General features: G+C 48.9%; 1 protein-coding gene and 1 long non-coding RNA gene across 2 annotated transcripts in view; one reads left to right on the top strand and one right to left on the bottom strand.

Annotated features, from left to right (window-relative positions):
• LNX2 (ligand of numb-protein X 2) overlaps positions 1–9,200 on the top strand; it is a 54,403-nt gene extending 45,203 nt beyond the window's left edge. Inside the window, exons 9-10 of the mRNA XM_039862848.1 lie at positions 5,077–5,235; positions 6,911–9,200. Of these exons, the coding sequence (XP_039718782.1) occupies positions 5,077–5,235; positions 6,911–7,046 (295 nt within the window). The 3' untranslated portion in view covers positions 7,047–9,200. The remainder of the gene's footprint in view (positions 1–5,076; positions 5,236–6,910) is intronic.
• LOC120602573 (uncharacterized) lies at positions 8,744–20,173 on the bottom strand. The gene is made up of 2 exons (XR_005652796.1): positions 19,909–20,173; positions 8,744–9,653 (listed from the first exon to the last, which is right to left on the bottom strand). It is a non-coding gene; the product is annotated as an uncharacterized LOC120602573 (long non-coding RNA).
• Between the last annotated feature and the right edge of the window lie 866 nt (positions 20,174–21,039).

Consider the following 21,039-nt stretch of genomic DNA (forward strand, 5'->3'; position numbering starts at 1 on the left):
GATAAATGTTATTGCTATTTTAATGTTAATATCGGATATATACACCTTGTTTTTTATTGAATTCTAATTCAGAAGGAAAGTGATGTTGTAAATCTTTTATTTTTTTTTTTTACTTCCGGGAGTGTCTCAGTAATAAGTAGCAGTAATAAATGTCAGTAAAAAATGCTTTTCCCTGAGAATATAGTTTATTGGGAATTTATTTTTCTGTCATTAACATCTTCAAAAATTCAGTTATTTCTTATCCTTTTAGCTTCTCATGGAGGTTTTAAATGTAGATGTGCACTCGCTTCATGATTGGGTATTCGGATAATCCTTGTCAGGCAGAATCAGAAGGTAGCTCTGTAGGTTTTTTCTAGCAGTTAGCAAAATCCACATTTTACTTTTGTACTGTTGGAGACTAGGGAGAAAGATGGAAGAAAATTAATTGGCTTGTTTTCAGAATCTTAAGTGCATTATTATATCTTGATCATATCTTGGATCGCAAGGTAATTATACACTGCCTTGACCTCCCGTGTCCACAGCCCTGATGTTTCAGTTCCATAAATAGTCCCAGCAAAGGCGGTGGTTCAGAGCTTGACATTGTGACCCACGGTGGTTAGTGTCCTGTTTGTATTTTGAGGAACTGTGTATCGCTTTCAGTTCTATAGTGATTTAAAGAAAAAAATGACTTCTGATCGCCACGTACGTCTACTTTAGCGGAAGCTTTCTTCACCGCGTGTCTCTCATCTCAGTGAATCTGTGCAATAAATATCTCCTCTGGCGATTTAGGATCTTACCCAGTGTGTTACGTGCCAAGAGAAGCACATCACCGTGAAGAAGGCGCCAAGCGAGTCCCTGGGGATGACAGTGGCCGGCGGCCGGGGCGGCAGGAGTGGCGAGCTGCCCATCTTTGTGACCAGCGTACCCCCTCACGGCTGCCTTGCGCGCGACGGCAGGATCAAGAGAGGTAAGAGAGGCTCTTGAACAGTCGCCACCTCTTCTCCTCTTTGTAAACGTAAAGAATATGGAAACTGACGCCAGCGGGTCTCCCGGGCAGCGCGGTGGACGCGCGGTGCGCGCACCCCGCCCGGACCCCGTGACCTGCGGTCCCCACGCTAAAGGGACTTCTTTAAGAAGAAGAAGGAGCAGAAATTAAAACATAATCGCCACACAAAAACTTGTGCCTTAAGGTTCATAGTAGTAATTTTCATAATAACCAAAAAGCAGAAACAACCCAAATGTCAATTACCGAATGAGGATCAGCAGAGTGTGGCATGTTGTGGTATGGAATATTATTTGGCAATGAAAAGGAATGAAGTACTGACACAAGCTACAGTATAGATGAGCCTTGAAAACATTATGCCTACAGAAAGAAGCCAGTCACAAAAGACCACATATGGTTCCATTTATATGAAGTGCCCACATGAGGCAAATCTACAGAGAGAGAAAGGAGCTTAGTGATTGCTTAGGACCGGGGGAGGGAAAGTGACTGCTGATGGCCACAGTTTTGGGGGGTGATCTAACAATGAGGTGTGATGGTCGCACAACTCCGTGACTGTATTAAAAACCATAAAATTAGAACTTTAAATGAATGAACTGAATGAATTATATCTTCATAAAGCTGCCTTTTTTTCAAAGTTATTTGTCCAGATGTCGAATCGAGAATGATTTTATTTCCTTGTTATTTATTACGTTTTCTAAATTTTCTGCAATGAGAATGTTTTGCTTTAATCTGAAAAAGAAGCGATAAATCGGGAGAGGGGGATTTTCTGTAGGCTTTCTTGGTACAGATGCGTGTGCTGCCTACACAGTAACCCTTTCCTCCCCAACCTTTTATTTAATCCTCTTTGCCCTTTATTGTTCCGTCACTTGATAGAGGAACACACACTTTTTTTTCGCTCCAACGAGAGAAGATGTTCAAATCACAATTTGCATTTCTCCGTGTACGCCCAAAGATATCCTCTCTTCATGTATTCTGATATATTTGCTTCGAATGAACTGTGTAGAGCTGTCTTAATATATAAAACTGGGAAAAGATAAAGCAGAATAGATTAAAAATTCATTTCCAAGAGCAAAGGATCAAAGACTTTTCGAATTGGAAAGAACAATAGGAATCACTGAAGCCCAAAGAAAGGGGAATGACCTTGCCAGGGCCCGCACCCAGCTAAATCAGAGCCCGTGATTGCCGACTCCAGTCGAATCACAGTACTTCAAGCCACACCTTTTCCTATATACTGTGAAAGTATTCAAAATTATTGAATTGTTTTGGAATGCTTTTCGTTCGTTGGATTTTGTTCTCGGTGTTATAAAAATTACAAAGAAGTAAATAATGGTCTTTTACCTTATCCGAGTCATTGGAACTAACTTTTATTGACTAGTTTACAAATAGAATCACCGGGAAATAATCACTTGATCCCTCGGCTCATTTTTCGTGTCTCGTCATTGGAACAGGTGACATTTTGTTAAATATCAACGGCATTGACTTGACCAACTTGAGTCACAGCGAGGCCGTCGCTATGCTGAAGGCCAGTGCCGCGTCCCCCGCCGTTGCTCTTAAAGCACTGGAGGTCCAGGTGGTGGAGGAGGCCACCCCGGCCACCGACGAGCAGCCCAGCACCTTCAGCGAAAACGAGTACGATGCCAACTGGTCCCCATCTTGGGTCATGTGGCTCGGCCTTCCAAGGTACAGACAGCTTTTTTCTTGTCTTATGAAATAATCATCATTACAACATTCCTTAGCGCCTAACCCAGTACATTCACTCACCGAGGGGGAAAGATGCTTTAGTTTGATAAAAAAGTAGCATCAAATCAAGTGACAAAAGAACATGGTAAGTTTTCTCAGGTTATATTTTAAAAGGAAAAGTTGATAATAAGAGCTAAGCTAAAGAGGACAGACCCGTTTATAAAAGCGAATGAAACCATCTGTCCGGTTCCGTTAAGGCCCGTGAGCCGGCGAACCATGAGGCTGGGCGCTCACCTCTCGCTCAGGCCCTTCCGAGAATTTGCCGCTTCGTGGCCGAGCCGCCAGCCGAGGCTTTCCGAAGCTGGTCAGTGTCCCCTGGGCACGAAGCATCTGGCACCTCCAGGCGATTTGCTTAGTTTGATACTGAGGTAGGAGCAGTGTGTATTACTGTCTTTATTTCCAAAGTAGTTTAGATCCTTAATATATAAAAAACCCTAAAACTGAACTGTGATGGAACATTTTGACTCTTAAATCCTTAAAATAAAAAGAGCCACTTAGCTTCATTTGGAATAAACGTGTGATGATAATTAGAATTTGTGTAGTGCCGCATGGTTTATAAAGTACTTTATGCGGACCTTGTGGAGAGAGATTTTTTGATGACAAAGATGACTTAACTACTTCATATCTGTTTATTCCATGACCAAAACTGATTGATTTTTTTTCCCCATTGAAAAGTCAACATAGATTTAAGCAGTTGCTATTAAACACCTACAGACCTGCTGTCTAATTGGTGAATTTGTGGCCATCAAAGGGACCCTCACCGATCTTGTCAGATACTCAGCCTGATACTGTGACCTGTCAGTTCAAACCCAGAAGTCAGACACATCCCTGCAGACACCAGTGGGTAGCACGTCTCCTCCTTCCATGCGGTTGCCCAGAGGGTCCACACAGCACCGACGCTGTGACAGAGACCAGCCGTGCCCTGGAGGCACGCTGTCGAGCCGGGGCCGCCCTTGGCCTTCCTCATCTGTTATCCCTGTCTAGTTTTGGGGTCAGAGCATTTTACCCCTTGGGTTCAGAGCATTTTCTGGTGTGCCAAGAAGCATAACAGTGGTTTTAGATGAGAAATACTCAGTTTAGTAACATCTATTTTTGAGCCCCATATGGAAAGGATACCTGTCAATAAAAGCCACTGCCCCCTGGCTTCTCGGAGATGTGTGTCGCATGCAGACCTGTGTGCACCAGCCAAGGCAGCTGCTCGGCGGCCGCAGGTGATGCTTTAAGCCGGTTTCACACCCCGTGGGGTTGCAGCCTGCTTTTCCTGAAAACGAAGGCGTTGCCACTGAGTTTACTGGGGCTGTGCCAGACAACCCCTCATTTGTTTTGTTTTCGTTTGGTCTCTTTGTTTTTTGCAGAAGATTCCAGTAATGAAAATAACCTACACTTTTCTGAAAGAAAAAAAAAACAGGCCAATGCATGGCACCCAGCTCCAACCCAGAAGCCCTTTGAAAGGCATCAGCGAGCTAGGAAATCAGACCGTTTAGAAGTTCTAGCGTGCCGCGTATCCCTTCATAGAATCGGCTTTGTTAAGAATTCTTTTTAATAGATGGGATACAGGAAACCTCGCCTTGGATGCCCCTTCATCCAGTTTTACCTAAACATGAAAAGTATTTCTTATAAAGAGAGATTTTTTTCTGTATCTTTTAGGGTTTTTTTTTTCCCCTCCCATTTTTACTTTAGTTTTTGCTTCCTGCTTGTTCCCAAATCCATGAGTTATGGACGTGTAAGTAGAATTTTTTTCTTCCTCCCTAGACAGCAGCGTTTTGACTGTAGCATCTCGGTGTTCGTTATATTAACGGGGGTGGGAGCGGTTAAGTGTTTTCCAGATCGAGTTTCCTACTTTGTCAATCCCTTAAATGTGTCCCTTAAAACGACAGAATTTGAAGTGAAGGCGGAAAGCACAGATCTTACCGGCTCACGTGGAGACAGCGATCTTACATTTTGGGGGAGCTGTTCTGCCCCTTCGCTTCTTGCATCGGGTGCTGGGATCAGCAGCGCTAGACCTCTTCATGTCACCTTTTGTAGATGCACATTTCGAAGATACAGGAGGATGTCAGATTGGAGGACCTCGCTGGCAGTGCACTGAGCAAATACAGGCCTTCGGGCCGATTTCTGAGGTGTAACTTATAAGCAAGTTTATTTAGGCCGCTTGCGTGACTGTGTATTCACTTGGCAAGAGATGATAAAACAAGTTAAATTCAAGTCTGCCCGGGACTACACCTGTGCTAGAAAATGGACTGTCCGGACCACACATTCGGAAGGAAATGAAACAGCAGGGTGGGGCTGGGACCATGACGAACGGGCTGTGGTCGCCGTCGCGCTAACGGGGTCTCGGTTTCTGTGTTTGTTGACAGTTCCCTCCACAGCTGCCATGATATCGTTCTACGCAGAAGCTACCTGGGGAGCTGGGGCTTCAGTATCGTTGGCGGATATGAAGAAAACCACACCAATCAGCCTTTCTTCATTAAAACCATCGTCTTGGGAACTCCGGCTTATTATGACGGAAGATTGAAGTGAGTCTTGTGTATTGACTGGTGTGATTCAGGTTTGTTGTGATGGACACGACCTAGACCGGGCTCAGCTCCAAATTCAGCCTGTCGTCTGTTCTTCCGAATAAAGTTTTATTGGAACGTGGCCACGCTCACTCATTGCCATGTCATCCGAGGCTCCTTCTGAGCCGTAGTGGCAGAGCTGAGCCATGACAGAGCCTGCGTGATTCGCTAAGCCTAAAATCCTTGTTTACCATGTGGCCCTTTGCAGGAAGACTTAGCCAGCCTTGACCTAGACCGAAGCGTCACCTTTGTCACCTTGCCACTCCTAGCTGCGTTTGGCTAATCTGATGACAGGGCTGACACGGAGCCATCAGATCGGAGTCACTGTGAAGTGATCACTAGCTCAGAGCAGTGTTCACACCACCCAGTCCTGTCGTTAGATGGCTCTGCATTCTTTCTGTTTTTCTCCCAGAACTGACGTCTGCCCAGCATTACATGTATGCAGGCTCCACGTGGGGGGCTCAGTAAATACTCGATGAATGACTATGTGACAGTCTTCAGTGTGCCGCCACAGTGTGAAGTGCTCGCGATTGTGTTATTGAATTTTCTTAACCTATGAGGTTTTTTTTTGGTGTTGTTACTCCTGGTTTATAAACGAGATAACGGGCATAGAAAGGTTAAGGGACTTGCTGCGGTCACATAGCTGAGGGTGGCCGACCGCCATGCAAACCCACGGCCATCCGGCTGCATCGCCCTCCCGGTCACCCCTCTGCCAGTCGTCACCGCTGGGCAGAAAGACAGAGGTGTTACGTCAAGAGATTATACAAACAGAGAGAAAATGGGTGATTCTAAGTTCTTAGTGCCTAGTTCTTAAAAAGTTAATGTTGACGTTTTACATAGAATGCCGCACAAATGGCAGGTTTATACTATAAACGATATTGTGAAAAGTCCATCAGGTTACGCTCCAAGTCAGTCCTAGATTCGTTTATAAGGTGGAAAGCATGATTTTACAAGGAAAGGGTAGGGGGAAATGAATGGACTGTTCTCTAGGCTCAATCACCCAACCGGTTTGGGTCTCAACGAATTGGCTTATAATTTGCATTTCACCTGTTTCCAAAAAGAAATGGAAGTGGCTAACAATAAAATAGCATATTCATATTATAAACTAAAAACCCCAAATCTTATAAAACAGAAAGGTCTTCAGGTCCGTTATCCATTTGCGATAATTCTGTTTGGAGGGCAGCAGGCCTCAGTAGCCAATGGAAGATGAGGTGTGCGTCTTATTCTCAATTTAACTGAAGCCTCAATTGTATCAGCTCTAAGAATGAAGAGAGAAGTAACAGTCAAAATAATAAGCCACCCCCTCCAAATGCATTATTTGGTATTTTTAAAGGAGGCGGCAGATTTCTTCACCTAATTCTATGTTGCTTAAGCTGATGTGAAAATTATTCTGCTTGCCCTTGAAATCACCCGCCAGTCACAGGAGAGGTTGGCACAGGGGTGTCCTCGATTGGCCGATAGAGGCTTAAAAAGTCACCCCGCTTGTTTCTCAGAGTTGATAATAAACCCTAATCATGTTGACGGTCAAGTGAAACTGTGATTTTCATGCTAAACAAATCTCAGGATAACGTTTTAATGCATGCAAGCAGTGACAGTCTGTTTCTGTTTCTGTTTCTGTCTGCCTGTCCCTGTCCAGGTGTGGGGACATGATCGTGGCGGTGAATGGCCTCTCGACGGTGGGCATGAGCCACTCCGCGCTCGTCCCCATGTTGAAGGAGCAAAGGAACAAAGTCACTCTGACCGTTATTTGCTGGCCTGGCAGCCTGGTGTAGATTTTGAAATTGGTTCGGAGTCAGCATCTTCCTTTTTTAGGTTCTGGAAAGAAAACCCTTTCGTGTTGTTGTGTTTCTGGTTGTTACGAGCTGCTGACACAGCTGGTATTTGCAGGGCCCAAAACCACTGGGTATCCGTTCGTTGCCATTTAAGTGGTTTTCCTCCGATTAGCCACATTTCTCGGAGCTCGGACACAGTCTTCCACTAACCCCGTGAGTTCAGATTTTCAGAATGTGACTTGTCATAATGAACGAACTGTCCAAACTGTGACCCAGCCAGCTGGATTAGAGGACTTCCGGTGGCTGCGTTTTCACCCACTGAATCCTAAGATGCGTTACACACGCCCCAAGACGGGTACCAGTGAAAACAGCAGCCGTGGCATCTGCTGTCACTGGCGCCGCCAGCGCCGTGAATGGACACGTTTTAAGTTTAGATGGTCACCCTTTCCCGTTCGTCATTGGTGCCAACATCTCACAACTTCGTGTAGTCTATAAGGTGATTTTTCTGGCTTATTTTATTTCTGCCGTAATCTCCCAGTACTCATAGATAATGAAGACGTAAGTCTGATACCACTAAAGAGATATATACAAAATAACGTACCATTATTAGAACAGTAGAGAATAAAAGATAATGTGATCCAGAATTTGAGAGATAATTATAGGTTAGTGCTGGGGATGGTAAAGGCTGCATTTACTTGAATAGTCCAAAAGCATTAAAGATTCCTTTCCAAAGGAATGTTTTCTTATGTAGGAGAATTTCGAAGCAGTTTTTGCTAACAATCATTTTCTAGAGTTTATATTATCCTTCTATCAGCAAACTTGGCTGGAAATGTTTTTGTGATTTATTATGCAATTAAACTAGATGATAAAGGCAAAACCATGTTGCTATTAAATACACACTCGTGTCGCAGCTAAGTAGGTGAAGGTAGACTTTTTTTATTCTGATCAGACTCTTGAGTATTTTAGAAACCCTTACTTTTCCCCATTATTTCTTTAATTATGAACTTAATGATTTCAAGACAAAGTCTGAGAAGTTCTGTGGGGTTTTTTGGTTTTTTTTGTTTTTTTAAATCTGAAATAGTAGGTTTTAGATGTTAATATCTATCTTTCAATTAGTTTTTGGTCACCAGACTATTTCATATTTTTGAAATGTTTTTTGAAAACTATGACCAGCCCATTTTGTTTCTCTTTTATTCAATATGGTTCTTCATTTGGAAGAACGTATAAAGAAATGACTGAGAGAAAAATACCCCCACCTTATTAATATTATGCATACTTGAAACACGGTTCGTTAGCAACCTAGTTCAGAATCTGAGCTAATTTACGAGTGACCTCTGTAACAGATGGTATCGATGATCAGAGAATGTACTTCAGAATACCACAGTATGTCATGAAGTGTGACCACTCATTTTCAAACTTAGCAATCGCAGTGCTGGGGTTTAGTGTTCCTGTACCGTGTCACTGATTATGCCAGTTTGATCATGATTTTTTCAAACAGATCTCTTTTGAATAAATAAGAAATGGCGACAATAATTGTTACTAACTCGTTCAACCCCTTAGCTGGACTGTTCCCGGGTACAGTGGCGGTGGGGGGCGGCCCATCCAGTACATTGCTGTTATGACTGGCCATGAAGCACTTTGATACCGAAATGCTTTGATATTCTAATCGACACGGAACAAGTTTTTTTCCTGCGCCCCAAATAGAATTTTGTAACCAACTTTGCTGTTTTATAAAACGTTTTGTAAGACTGCGTCGTTTTGGTGGGAAGACCATCCATCAGCAAATATCCTAACTACTACTTTCTTATATATGAAATACTTTCGTTGAATCCAGTGGTATAATGAGTATTTTGAAAGAAGAAATTTTTTTCAATATTATTTTTATCATGGGAATCTTGAAATCTGCTTCAGTTAATTCAGTGTTATTACAAAAGACTCTATAGCTTTTGGTCAGGATGATATTTGGTGATGGCAACTTGTTCATAATTTATTGTTATTGTTGAAATATTTGAATTTTGTCATTTGACGCTTAAATGGTGAAATATCTCGATTTGTTCTGTGCCTTCGGTTTAAATTATTTCAGGATTTTCAGATATGTTGACACAGTGGCGCGGCGATCATTGCAGATGGGAATAAACGTCACCCTTTCTGTCAGGCGCCTTGCGGATGTTGACTCCGTGTGCGACCCTCACTTCCGTCGACGCAGATCCCGAGCGTGACAGCCCAGGGCCGCGGGTCCCCCCGCTCATCCCCACTCCCGCGGCAGGACGCGCACGACCCCTCCCCCCCAGGGCTGCCTGTCACCTCCGCAGTACCCTAGACGCGCGGCGGCCAAGTCCCCGAAGTGTCACTCGTGCTGCACGTCAAAACGGCGATGCCTGGGACGCACTGGATTCCACGAAGTAGAGTGTCAAAATCAGTCCCTCCCGTTTCTTGTCACTTTGTTTAAGGGTGGTTGCTGGGAGATTGTGAATGACACGCGGGGCCCCCCTCGTGTTTCTGGGGGACAGCGGCGCAGGTGTCCTCACCCTTTCCCTGTCCCAGCACTTACCAGGCCAGGAGGCCCCGAGATGGTGGCTTCTACTTTGTTAGAGCTTTGATCATTCCCTGCATTTAAAAAAAATATATATATAGTTAGTCAGGAGAAGGTTGTCTCCTGATTTCTTAGTAACAAGTTCTCACCACGGCCTCTGTGTCTGACCCCTAACCGGGTTTCCAGAGGGTTCTGCCGTCCCGCTGAGTCCTGCAGGCTCCCACACCCGAGGCGCTGCCCCTGCGCGGGCTCATGGCGTCCCCCCGGGCCTCCCCTGCATGTCCCACGGCCACCTCGCCCCTCCTACCTCCACTCCCCGCTCGCCAGGGACTCGCCCGCCCTGTGCCCAACCTCCGTCCTTTACGTTCCCATCTGCCACGGCTCTGACCTCTTTCTGCCTAACGCCTGGAATCTGTTCCTTTTTCTCGGGGTGAGACCGAGGTCACGGGACTTGGGAGCAAGATCGTCAAGGCAAAGAGCCCTTTTCCTCATGTCGCATGGAGTCTGTGTACCGTCGACGCGATTTGCGACTGTCGATGTTGGCCTTGGTCACTCAAGGCTTTGTCGGGTCTCCCCACACACTGCACTCTGAACAGAAGTCGCTGTGCACAGCCTGCAATTGTCAGTGGGGCGTCCGCTCTCCCTCCCTTTATATCCAGGCTGCTGGGAAGTGAGGGGGACCCTGGTGCCGCATAAGGGGGCCTCGTGGGGGAAGGGCAGGAAGGGAGCAGACTATCAGGAGCACATTTCTTTCTTTAAAAGCGGGTCTCCGTTGTCCCACGTTCTCGCCAACATCTGGCTTTGTCGGAGCGAAGGGGTCGAGATGGCATCTCGCGTGGTTTCCATTCGCATTTCCTGAGCACCGGTGAATCCGGTGCCTTCTCACATGTTTACTGGCCATTCCAGGAGCTTCCGTGGTGACCACTCTCTAATAGGCTGTTCGCATTTCTCTTACTGATTTATAGGATGTTTTTTTACTCTGGATATCAATACCGAGTGGGCGCAGATACCTCCTCACGGCCCGTGGCTTCTGTCTTCAGCTCTGTAAAAACGTGATAAACCGCAGTTCGTAATGACGTAGACAGATGCACAAACAGCGGATTCCGTTTTTATCTCCTTTTGAAACTTCTTCTTCTGCCAAGCGTTGTCCACTTACCTCGTTGTGACGATTGTGCTTTTTCCTTCCATCTGACGTGTGCTTTCAACTTATCCTGCCTCTCTGTGCGTGACTCTTGCTTCTACTGAATTCTAAGGCCCTTTCTGTTCGTGCAGTGGTTACTCGTGAGTTTTCCTTTGTGCACATTTGACATAAAGTCTTAGGCTGACCAGTCGTCCTCTTTGTCCTCCCTCTGTACCCTGTGGGGACCTGAGACCCCAGTCGCCCTGCAGTCTGACGCGTTGGCTAGTATTAACAGTTTCTTTGTCTTTTTCTCCACTTAGTCATTATTACTATTATCATCGTTTTATGACCGTCGAGATTTGTTTAGAGTTAGTTTCTGAACTATGTCAAATACAGGTAGTTCTCTATAGGAACATCCCACAAACAGCGTGTGGGAAACAAGGCCACAGAGGAACAAATGGCAACGTGGCGACCCGGACAGTGTGGGAGCTGGCGTCGCCGTCCAGATACCGGCGAGATTCCATAAAAGCGCGGGACGCGGCGACATCGTCACCGTCTTGCTGCCCGCTTCTCAGCCGTTTGGGGGTCACTAAAGCGACTTCTTATTTTCCAGGGCTCCATTTCTCAAACTCGGTTGCTATTCTTTGTGGTTCCCCCAATACGTGAAGCTGTGGGCAAAAACACGGCGGGTCAAAATTACATTCGGCGGCCACCAACCCAAGTGTCAGCTGCTCGGGGCACGACGCCGAGTTCCTCCCGACTCGAGCTCCCACGCTACGGTGGCGCGGAGCCCCGTGAACTCAGACTTAACTACCTTAGAATCTGAGTGCTTACAGTAGACGTTAACTTGGCACCTTCCACAAAGAATAGGTATCTTAAATTAACATATTGACAGACGGAGTGCGGGATACTTAAGTGTCCCATCTTCGAGTCGCCCGAAGCACTGTGAGAACACCCAGACACGTCCAGCCGACGTGTTTCTCCCCCAGGTCACCATTTAAGTGAGAATTTGTTTCGCGCTGTGTGTGTGCACGATGCGTCGATGGGCTCTGAACCGCTCTGTAACACCTAACTTTATCTTTCGTAATCCAGACCATCTTCCATTTGGCCACATTTTGGCGATAAACCCGTATGGATTATACGGGCCTCGCAAGCCGCTGTCCGGTCGCTGGCCAGGCATTCATAGCTGAGCTTTCTCTCTTTAAGTCTCTTCTCTGCCTGCTGAAGGCAGGGCTTCAACTCCTCAGGGTCCTTATTCAAAAGCTCTTTTGCCATTTCACAGTGCAAATCTATTCCATTTAACTGTGCAACCAATTAATTTCTATGGCAACACAAGAGCTCTTTAGAAGTAAAGTCCTACGTGGAAGCGCAGTGCCTACTGGCTGTGAAGTGCCTGAGGTCAGAGATGCTGAATCGTAATCACGCGTGGGAGTAAAGGACCAGCCCCGGGAGGCCTGCCGGCCCCTTGCACGTGGCGGAGCGTGTGCCTCCCACGCGGAGCTGGCGGCCGCAGCCCTGGCGACTGCATGCCGGCCACTTAAAGTCGTCCATCCAGGCTCCGTTCGCTCGCCCGCAAGTGACGCTTTGAAGCTGGGCTGTTCCGCAAACCTGCGTCTGTCATGGCCTTGTGTGCTCAATCGTTTTCAGTTTCAAGGTGAACCTAGCACAGCCCACCCTGGGGTTGCCCACGGGCTGACCGCCAGGTCAAGAAGTCGCGTTAGAAAGACCTCTCTCGCCTGGGCTCCGGTGGATGAGGTTCTGAGGATGCAGGCAGCTGCCAAAAATCATTTTTCTTTACTTTGCCTGGATTTTATTAAAAAGTTTTCTCTCCCTCAAACTCTAGAACCAACCCAAGAAGGTTTTGGGTCCTGGGCTGTGCCGAGTCACAGAGCTGTGACTGTGACCCTCTCCCACCAGCCGACACCCAAGTCAGCGACGCCCCAGAACAGCCGTGCACATTTGCCTGTTCCCTTCCTCGTTGGAGTCGGGCCCTCGCCTGGCCTGTCACCGTCGTGGGACCCCAGCCCGTGCTGAGGTAGGCGGGCGCCTGTGGGGGCTGGCGAGCGCACAGCAGTGAAGCTTGCTTGCTGTGGGTAACGCGTAAACGTTTAAGGAAAATGAGTTTTTGTCTCCTCTCCTAAGTCGTTCCAAAGGACACGCTGTCCTTGTCCCAGCCCAGTCCCCACACCCCGCTAGTCTTCCCCCATGGGCCGGAACCCACAGAACCCATGCTTCCGGTATAGGAGCCACGGCTGCGACATCTCATCTACACCTCGCTACTTCGCTGCAGGCTTTTCCACGGATGGGTGAGTCTCACTGTGATTGCTTTGTTAGTATAACTTGTCCCTGTCTCTCTCCTCAGCTGGAGTGTGGAAACTGAGAGGAAAACTCTCTCTCCACCTATTACTTTTGATATTTTAAATGAATATTGGGCAAGCACAGTGCACAAAACGCTTCCTGAATAATCTTCGCCTCTCACCCAGCAAATATGTTTTTAGCATCTACGACGTGCCAGGCACTGTTCTGGGGGCTGAGTCCATCGGTCACCGAGACTAAGTTGTCGGCTGTCTCCGAGCCCATATTCCAAAGAGGGGAATAACAAACAATAAAATAAGTAATATAATTTTAGACGGCCTGAAACGCTGTGAAGAATATAAAGCCAGGTAAATGGAGAACACTAAATGGACATGAACCGTGTGAGATGCGGTCGGAGAGGGCTTCTCTAAGGAGGCATCGGAGGCCGAATCCAGGGTCGCTGTCGCCTGCCGGATTGTGCGGGATTGTTGAATGGCCATTGGAAGCTTTCGCCCATTCGGCGGTGATCATGTTCGGGCTGTGCCAGCGCGACAGGCTCCGGGCTCATTGCACTGTGACTGCGGAACCAGCTCCAACTAGCCCTATCCCGTTTCTTACAAAATACTCAGTTGTTTTTCAGAGACAACGGAACAAAACAGCACAAAGCATACGCATAGGAGGAAATGTTGCAAATTACGCCCAGAACCAAAGCTTCTTCCTCTGTCCCCCGCCACATGCGCGCACACACGCGCACACACGTGCACACGCACACGGAACCGAAGGACCAGGCCTCAGCCAGACCCTACGTGCAAGCACGCATTCAGTTCTGCTGTCCAGGAAGGCCTGGTGCTGAAACCCCAGATCCGGGAGACAGTTTTGAGCGCTGACGCCTGTCTCCTTGCTGGTTGACTTCGCAATAAAGCTGCTTCCTTTTCTCGAAAGTCAGTGCCATGCTGTTGGCTTCCGTGCACATCGAGCTGGGGAATGGCACGCTTGCTGGACTCCTGTCCTTTGTCCTTCTTCTCGGTAGCAAAAACACTGGCAGATGCCGGCACACACACGACACTGTTTTAGAGGGAGGTCAGCTGGGCGGCACGGCAGATAGAGACAGACAGGTCTAGATCCGCTCCTGCCACTTACTAGCCTGAGAGACCTGGGGCAGTTGATTGAGCCTCTCTGATCCTCAGCGTCCTTACCCGTAAAGTAAGAATAGTAATACCTCGCTAGGTAGTTGCCGGTTTTAGGAACTGTGCCGATGAAGTGGGTGACACATGGCACTAAGCGGGTGACAGCTGTACTTACGTGTGCACACACCGTCCGCACCTCCTCATGCCTGGGAATCACCAAGGGTCACACGGTGGGTGCGTCGTCTGCTCTTACACGTCCCTCTGAATGCCACCCTTCTGTTCACTCTCAACAGCGTGCGTGTCCTCAACACGACGCGCTAATGAGCAGGTTCTGCCACGCACCTTAATCACGTAAGCGAGTCACCTGCCCCAGACGTGGCCCTGAGCTCTTGCAGCCCATCAAGCCTTGTCAGCCCGTCCAAACCCGGCCCAAACGCCAGCCGCAGCAAGGCGTTCCAGCGCCGCTGACCCAGAGTCTCCCCTGCATGGCTGTGAGCTCCTCCAAGGTCCGAGTTTGCAGCCGCCCCCACACCTAACGGCGCCGGGACGTGGCGTTTGTGCAAAACGCGAGCTGGTTTAAATTCAGCAGTGTCAGAAGCTGCGGAGAAGCTGAGGGTGAGAATTGAGACACGGTCTCTGGCTTACGACCTCGATGACTCTTGAGAGAAGAGCTCGCACAGCGAGGTGGAGCTGGGAAGACCCCGGCCAAAGGGTTAAGGAGGGGAAGCTGAGGTGTCCCCAGGATGCTGTTGCAAGAGCTTGGGTGGAATGTGCTAATATTTGGGGATGAAATGACGTGGTTCCTGGAATCGGCTTTCGAACCTTCCAGCAAACCAAAAGAAAAGCTGGGATAAGGAAATACAGGGGAATAAGGGAATGTTTGGAATCTCCCATTATAGGGAGAGCACAGTAGCAGCCGAGCAACAAAAGAAGTTTGGATGCGAGAAAAAAAAAAAGAAGCCGTCATCATCCAGAGCCCAAGACTTTGAAATCGGTACAATGCGTCTGTACAAGAAACACAAGAAGGTGACTGATTTATTTTCGCCGACCTGCTCTGGCTTCGTTTCCAGGCAGATTTGCTCGTTTTTATCTTCTGCACGTGCTCAAGAAGCACAACCGACAAATGTGTGACATCATAACCCCCACGTTTGTCTAATAACATTCGACGCCATGAACGGTTTCGCTGCCACACTTTTCGCATTCATTACAGATTTTCCATTTGATTCTCATAGTAACTTGACGAGGTCCGTTTGGCATAGATTATTCCCATTGGATCAGTGAAGAAAACGGAGGTTAAGCGACTTGTTTGCACGTAACTGGCAAATGGGAAAACACCCCAGGAACCGGAACCCCCACCCCCCGCTTCCTTCCCCATCACCAGACCCCACCTGGTCACACTGCGCATCCTGAAAACACAGGAAGGAAGGCTCTCTGCGTCTTCCCAGGTCTCCCCACGACGGCCGCTTCGCCACAGGAAACATTCACTCAACGAACGTGAAAATGAGTAGGACGCCCCTGTCGTGTGGGACGTTTACGGTGTAAGTAGCCAAGTCAGATGAAAATAAATATTATCGTCGTGCTCTGCCAGACCTTTGGGGAGGTCAGGAGGTCAAGTTCTACTGAGTAGGGACTTTGCAGGTTGCAGACTGTGCTGAACCTGTTCTGACTTACTCTTTCCTTGACTTTGAACAAGATCGGCGTTCTTGGGTCATAGTGTCGCCAGCTCATTTCGGCTCATCCTTTCTGCCTGAGCTACTTACTTTCCAGTTTTGCATTTTAATTTCTAAACGGGGGACCTTCGTCGCAGGTCTTCTCAGGTCCTGCTCTTGGCTCGCACGGTGCGTGTCATAGCAGAGATTCCCAGGATTCAGACTGCGCATGCGGAGAACTTGACATCGAAACTCAGTAAAAGCTTTGGAGAACTCCAGAAATGCAACGTCGCGACCTGAGAAAAACGTCTTCAGTTGCCATGGTTCATTGACATTACAGCTACTAAGAGCTATGGAAAGTCGATTATATGCCAGATGGTGTTCACATGTGTTTATCCATTGGCTCCTCATGAGCTCCCCAAAACTATATATCGCAATTATCCAAGTCTCCGAGGCACAGGGAGCTTACCTCCCAGGGCTTGGACCCCACTGTGCTGCATTCTGTCCCTGTTCATGCCCAGGCCAGCCAGACCCCTGGCCAGACCCCCGGCCAGACCTCCCATCCCTTTGATTGCATGAGCTCTGACGGGGCGTCAGAGGTTTACATTCTAACCTGCCTTTGCCTTTGCCTTCCCGCCTGACATTGGCCTCCTTTTTGTCACAATTCTCCCGTCACCGCCCGATGCGGCTGGGCAGTGGGTGCTCCAGGGAGCCGGCCGCTAAAGCGGAACCAGGCCCCCCGCCCGCCACCCCCGGGACGGTTCCTGCCACCCGGACAGAGTTTGCGATCCGCCCCATGCTCATTTGTTCCTTGCTGCTTCGTGATACGAACAATAGTCCAAGCACAGCTGTTTGCACATGATCCTGCAGATGAAATTTCCTCTTTTTAAGAAGTAAATATGAGAAAAATCTTCTTAGAAACACCATGTATCGTGGACGAAATGCCCGATCTGCAAATGCAGGCCGGTGGCCCTGCCCTCGCCGAGGTCGGGTCATACTGGCCTGGGGCCCGCAGGCCTCTTCGAGGACACTGGATTCGGGGGCAAGACGCAGGCTTACCCCACCAGTAGCAGGGGGACCCCTGCTCGGCCCGTCACGTAAACACGTGGCCAGGGGCAGAATCAGAATCGTCTTCGTCACTGCCGTACCCACAGGGCTTTGCACAGGGTGGGTGTCCGAGGGGTTGACAGACGCAGTCCGGTCTAAATGAAAACCCCCGGAGTCCCCAGCCTGCCTCCCCCACTGTCCCCGCCCGGCCCCGCGTCCTGCCCTGTCCGCTTCACCTCGCTGCCACTGGGCTGAAACCTGCACCGCTTTTAACCACACGTCTCCGTATCTTTCTATCTCGTTCCCACAGCTCTTCTCTGTTGCATTTGGCTGGGTTTTCGAGGTGTTCGTGGCTGAATTTCAAGTGTCTGACTGTTGTCACACACCAGGGAGCGGGGGCCCTGGTTCCAGAGGGCTGGCGTTCATTTCCATTCTTCTCATTCTTCTCTATGATTCCTGCGCCCCAGCTCCCCGCCCCGCCCCACCGGCAGGGCAGTCTCCCCTCAGTGCTCGGCTTACAGCCCCCACCCCCACAAAGGGCGTCTCACGTCCTGAGCTTCGGTGCGGGCCTCTCCCAGGTTCCATTTTATTTTTATTGTCCCGCACTGTCTCCTGCGTGGTGGCCTTGCCTTGGCAGAAGTACTGCGGGCTCCGGGCTTTGCTGTTTCTTTCGATCCCCCAAGGTAATGCCACAGAGAAGGTACCAAATCAACACCCGCCCTTTGCAGGAGATGTGCCAGCTGAAAACGGCGTGTGGTCCAGGTCCCCGTAGATGGCATGGGACCTCCCCACCCCTCCCTACTCTCCTCCCATCAGCCCCCTTGTCTTTCCATCTTGCGCTAAGTCGAGAGGACAGTAACAACGACCTCATCCCTTATTTTCACATGTGTCCCGCTAGGCTTCGTGCCTCTTCCCAGACCATCTGTTTCCAGAACAGCCTTCTTGTTCCAAGAGGTCCAGAGATCCTGTTCCTCGCTTGCCCCAGGCGGGCGCCCGAGATTCTTCCCACCAAGAATACAAAAAAAGAACAAAGGCAAGCCAGGGGGACCTTCTCAAGGGCTGCCAGCACCTGGGGTGTGGGGAGGGCCAGGCAGGTATGCCCTTGGGGGAAATCTCAGAAATGACACAAACCGTGCGTTCATCAGGCAGGTCCTTCAGACTTTAAGAGCATGTACCCCCTCAGTAAAGAATTACGAGACTCCCCCCCCCGATGTACGAATATGAATTTATTAATTATATATGACTACCAATATAGAGACTCAATATAAAACAAAATATGAAAATAAGAAAAGTCAGGAAAAGATAAACATTTTAAATGGTTTTAGCTTGTTAAAAGTATAAAAATCTCACTGAAGTATTTATTAATAAGTTTTAGAGCAATCCAGTTGTCTGTGCATCATTATTTTTTTTTGAAACTTAATTTTTCATTTTGTGATACAGTATCTGGAGGGACTGGTTCTAGAATTTAGTTTACAGTGGTACTTGGCTGTCGCAGACGAATAAGATACTCCTCCGAGACTGGTCCATCCCATGGGAAAAGTGTATTGTTGGCCAGGCCACATACGCATTTCTGTGACCGTCTACCAATCATACAAACTCTGCTGTTAAAACTGAGCTGGCAAATTTTCACCTTCTCTGATGTCAGTCCGTTTTTGCATGCAAATCAAAAGGCTTCACAATTTTACATTTTGGACAAGCGGTTCTGACACATTGTAAAGCAATTTGGTAGGTTCTCATATAATGGGAAAATTCTGTTTCAACTTCGTGCGCGTGTTTTTATAGGCTGCAACTATTGGCCTAACTCTTTTGACAACGAAAATGGCATAACAATAAGAAACATTCCATGTTCGAAACACTCTCCCAATAACATTCCTTCTGGGGAAAAACAACAATTATTTTCTCCTTTATCGTTAAAGCATCTTTTTCTTGAAATGATGGGCTCGTCGGCTCTTCTAAAATACGTGCCAGTGACCTAAGACTGTCAGATGTGATCAGACCCTCACTGTCCCTTCCTTGTGGCGTGGATGGCGAGGGTCCCTCCGAGCAGCAGCAGAGGCCTCGGCCCAGCCATTATCTCTGTGTTCATTGATGCTTTCATTACTGAGATTGTCAATCAGCCATTTCTTTGCAGTGATCTTTTTTTAAAGCCCCCTATTTATTTTTTCAAGGTTTAATTTAGTTAACGCTAAATAATAAAATCCTTAGACACATACAAACTACAATAAGTCACATGTTGGAAACAAATGGAGATGTGGGGGTTTCCTCCGACACTCCCCATCCCTTCCACCCCTGTTTAATGACTTATCTCACCCACCACATAATGGGTAACTTTGACATTCAGAGTGATGGAGGGTGCCAGCACCAGTCTGTTTTTAAACTACTTGTAGAGTTTTCTGTTTTTAGTTTTTAGGAAAAAATTAATAGAATTCTAATATTTCTTCCCTCCACCCAAAGGCACAGCTGAGGATAGTCCTCCAGGGACCACGTGGGATCAAGGAGTGCAGAGTGTGTGTGTGTGTGTGTGTGTGTGTGTGTGTGTGTGTGTGTTTGCTTCACTATCTCCCGAGCCCCTCGGTGGTAAAACTGCCCCCTCCTAAGGCGACAGCCATGGCCCTGGTGGACCTGGTAAATTGCACGTCTGACCACGTCGCTCTCCAGCTCTCAAACCGCTGCGGTTCCTCATGGCCTCTGAATAAAGTCCAGATTTGTTAGCCCGACTCACATGTACAGAGGATCCATCCCCCACTGGCCCCAACCTCCAGCCCCGCCCGGGATTTGTCCCTGTTCCTGCCGCATCTGCGCCCTCTGCCTCCCTCCCCCGCTGACCTCTCTCTCATTCACCGCCCACTGCCTCCCCGCAGCCTTCCCGGACTGCTTCCCGTGGGAGTGAATGGCTCCATCTCTGCTCCGCCCGCGCCTCCGTGGTCCCCGCGCCAGGCGTCAGCGCCGCACGGGGGGCCGGGCGGACGCCCCGCCCCGTCTCTGCGCTGGCCCCGCCGCGCGCCCGCTGTGCCTGCGGCACGGATCGCCGTCTCGCCCGAAAGCGGACGTGTCCCCTCCCGCGCGCGACCTCCCGCCATCTCCGCGCCACCTGTCGGAGTCGCGGTGCGGGCACGTTAGCCTGGGCCGGGGCCGGGGCGGCTCGGCGTGGCTGCTCGGGGTCCCTGCCCTTCCTCTTTGGGGCTCTCTTCTCACGGCATGGCGACCGACGGATGCCAGCCCTGACCAAACGCTTGCGCTCGGGCCTCGTCGGTGACAAGGGGGGACTGGCCGGAGCGGCGGGGCCCGCGAGCTCGGGCAGAGGCGGGGGCACGGGGCGCGCTCTGGCGCCCTCTGCTGGCCGGAGGGCGCGCCACCCTCACGTGCTCCGCGGCGCCCCCCGGCCCGGCCCGGCCCGGGAAGCAGGTGTGAGCCCGGCCCAGGCGGGAAGGGCTGACTCGCTGAGGCTGAGGCTGCCAGAATCTCACGGGCGCGCGGGAGCGGGGATGCTCCCCCAGTGTGTACCAAGTACCCGACTCGTCGGCGTGAAATGGAAAAGCAAGACGTGCAGGCATTGCCCACCGTCCCCACGCGCGTTTCTCCGTCCTAACTAACTACGACGGCAATTTGGCTCGTCCACAGCATGTGAGTTTAGCATCTCCATATAGAGCTCTTTGAATGTCAATGTTATTGAGGTTTTCATAATTATGGACCTTCAAAAGATGTTCAATGTAATTCTGATCATACTCCTCTGAAAATGCCTCAGATTAAAAGCTTTTGCTGGCTCTTTAGACCGCGGGCCTGCAATTATAGAAAATGAACTGCATTTTAGCTTTCCATTGAAATTAATAACAACGGTTCCCCAGTTGACTCTGTGCATAGTTAATGGAACAAACAAGATACTTCAGTGCAATATGGGTTGGAAAGCCATTTGAGCGAGATTCGGGGTTTCAAATGGGAAAATAATTCATACAATGCAAACCTTTCTTGTATGCACTCTGTGCAGTAGGTGTTTCTCCAAACTGAAAACTGAACTATTTAACAAATGATTAACCATACCTGAGTCTGCGTGTTACTCTGACGAGAACCAAACTCAGGTAGATGGTCTCGCACCCTGCGAGAGACCTCAGAGGACATACAGGTGCACCTCCTTGTCCACAACGAAGAAACTCAGGTTGAGCGAAGTAGAGCGTTTTCTACAGACACTCAGCTGGGAAGGGATGGAGAGCAAAGTGGAGGCCGG

This window comes from Pteropus medius, unplaced genomic scaffold, assembly GCF_902729225.1.
Source record: "Pteropus medius unplaced genomic scaffold, Ma_sr-lr_union100, whole genome shotgun sequence".
NCBI lineage: Eukaryota > Metazoa > Chordata > Mammalia > Chiroptera > Pteropodidae > Pteropus > Pteropus medius.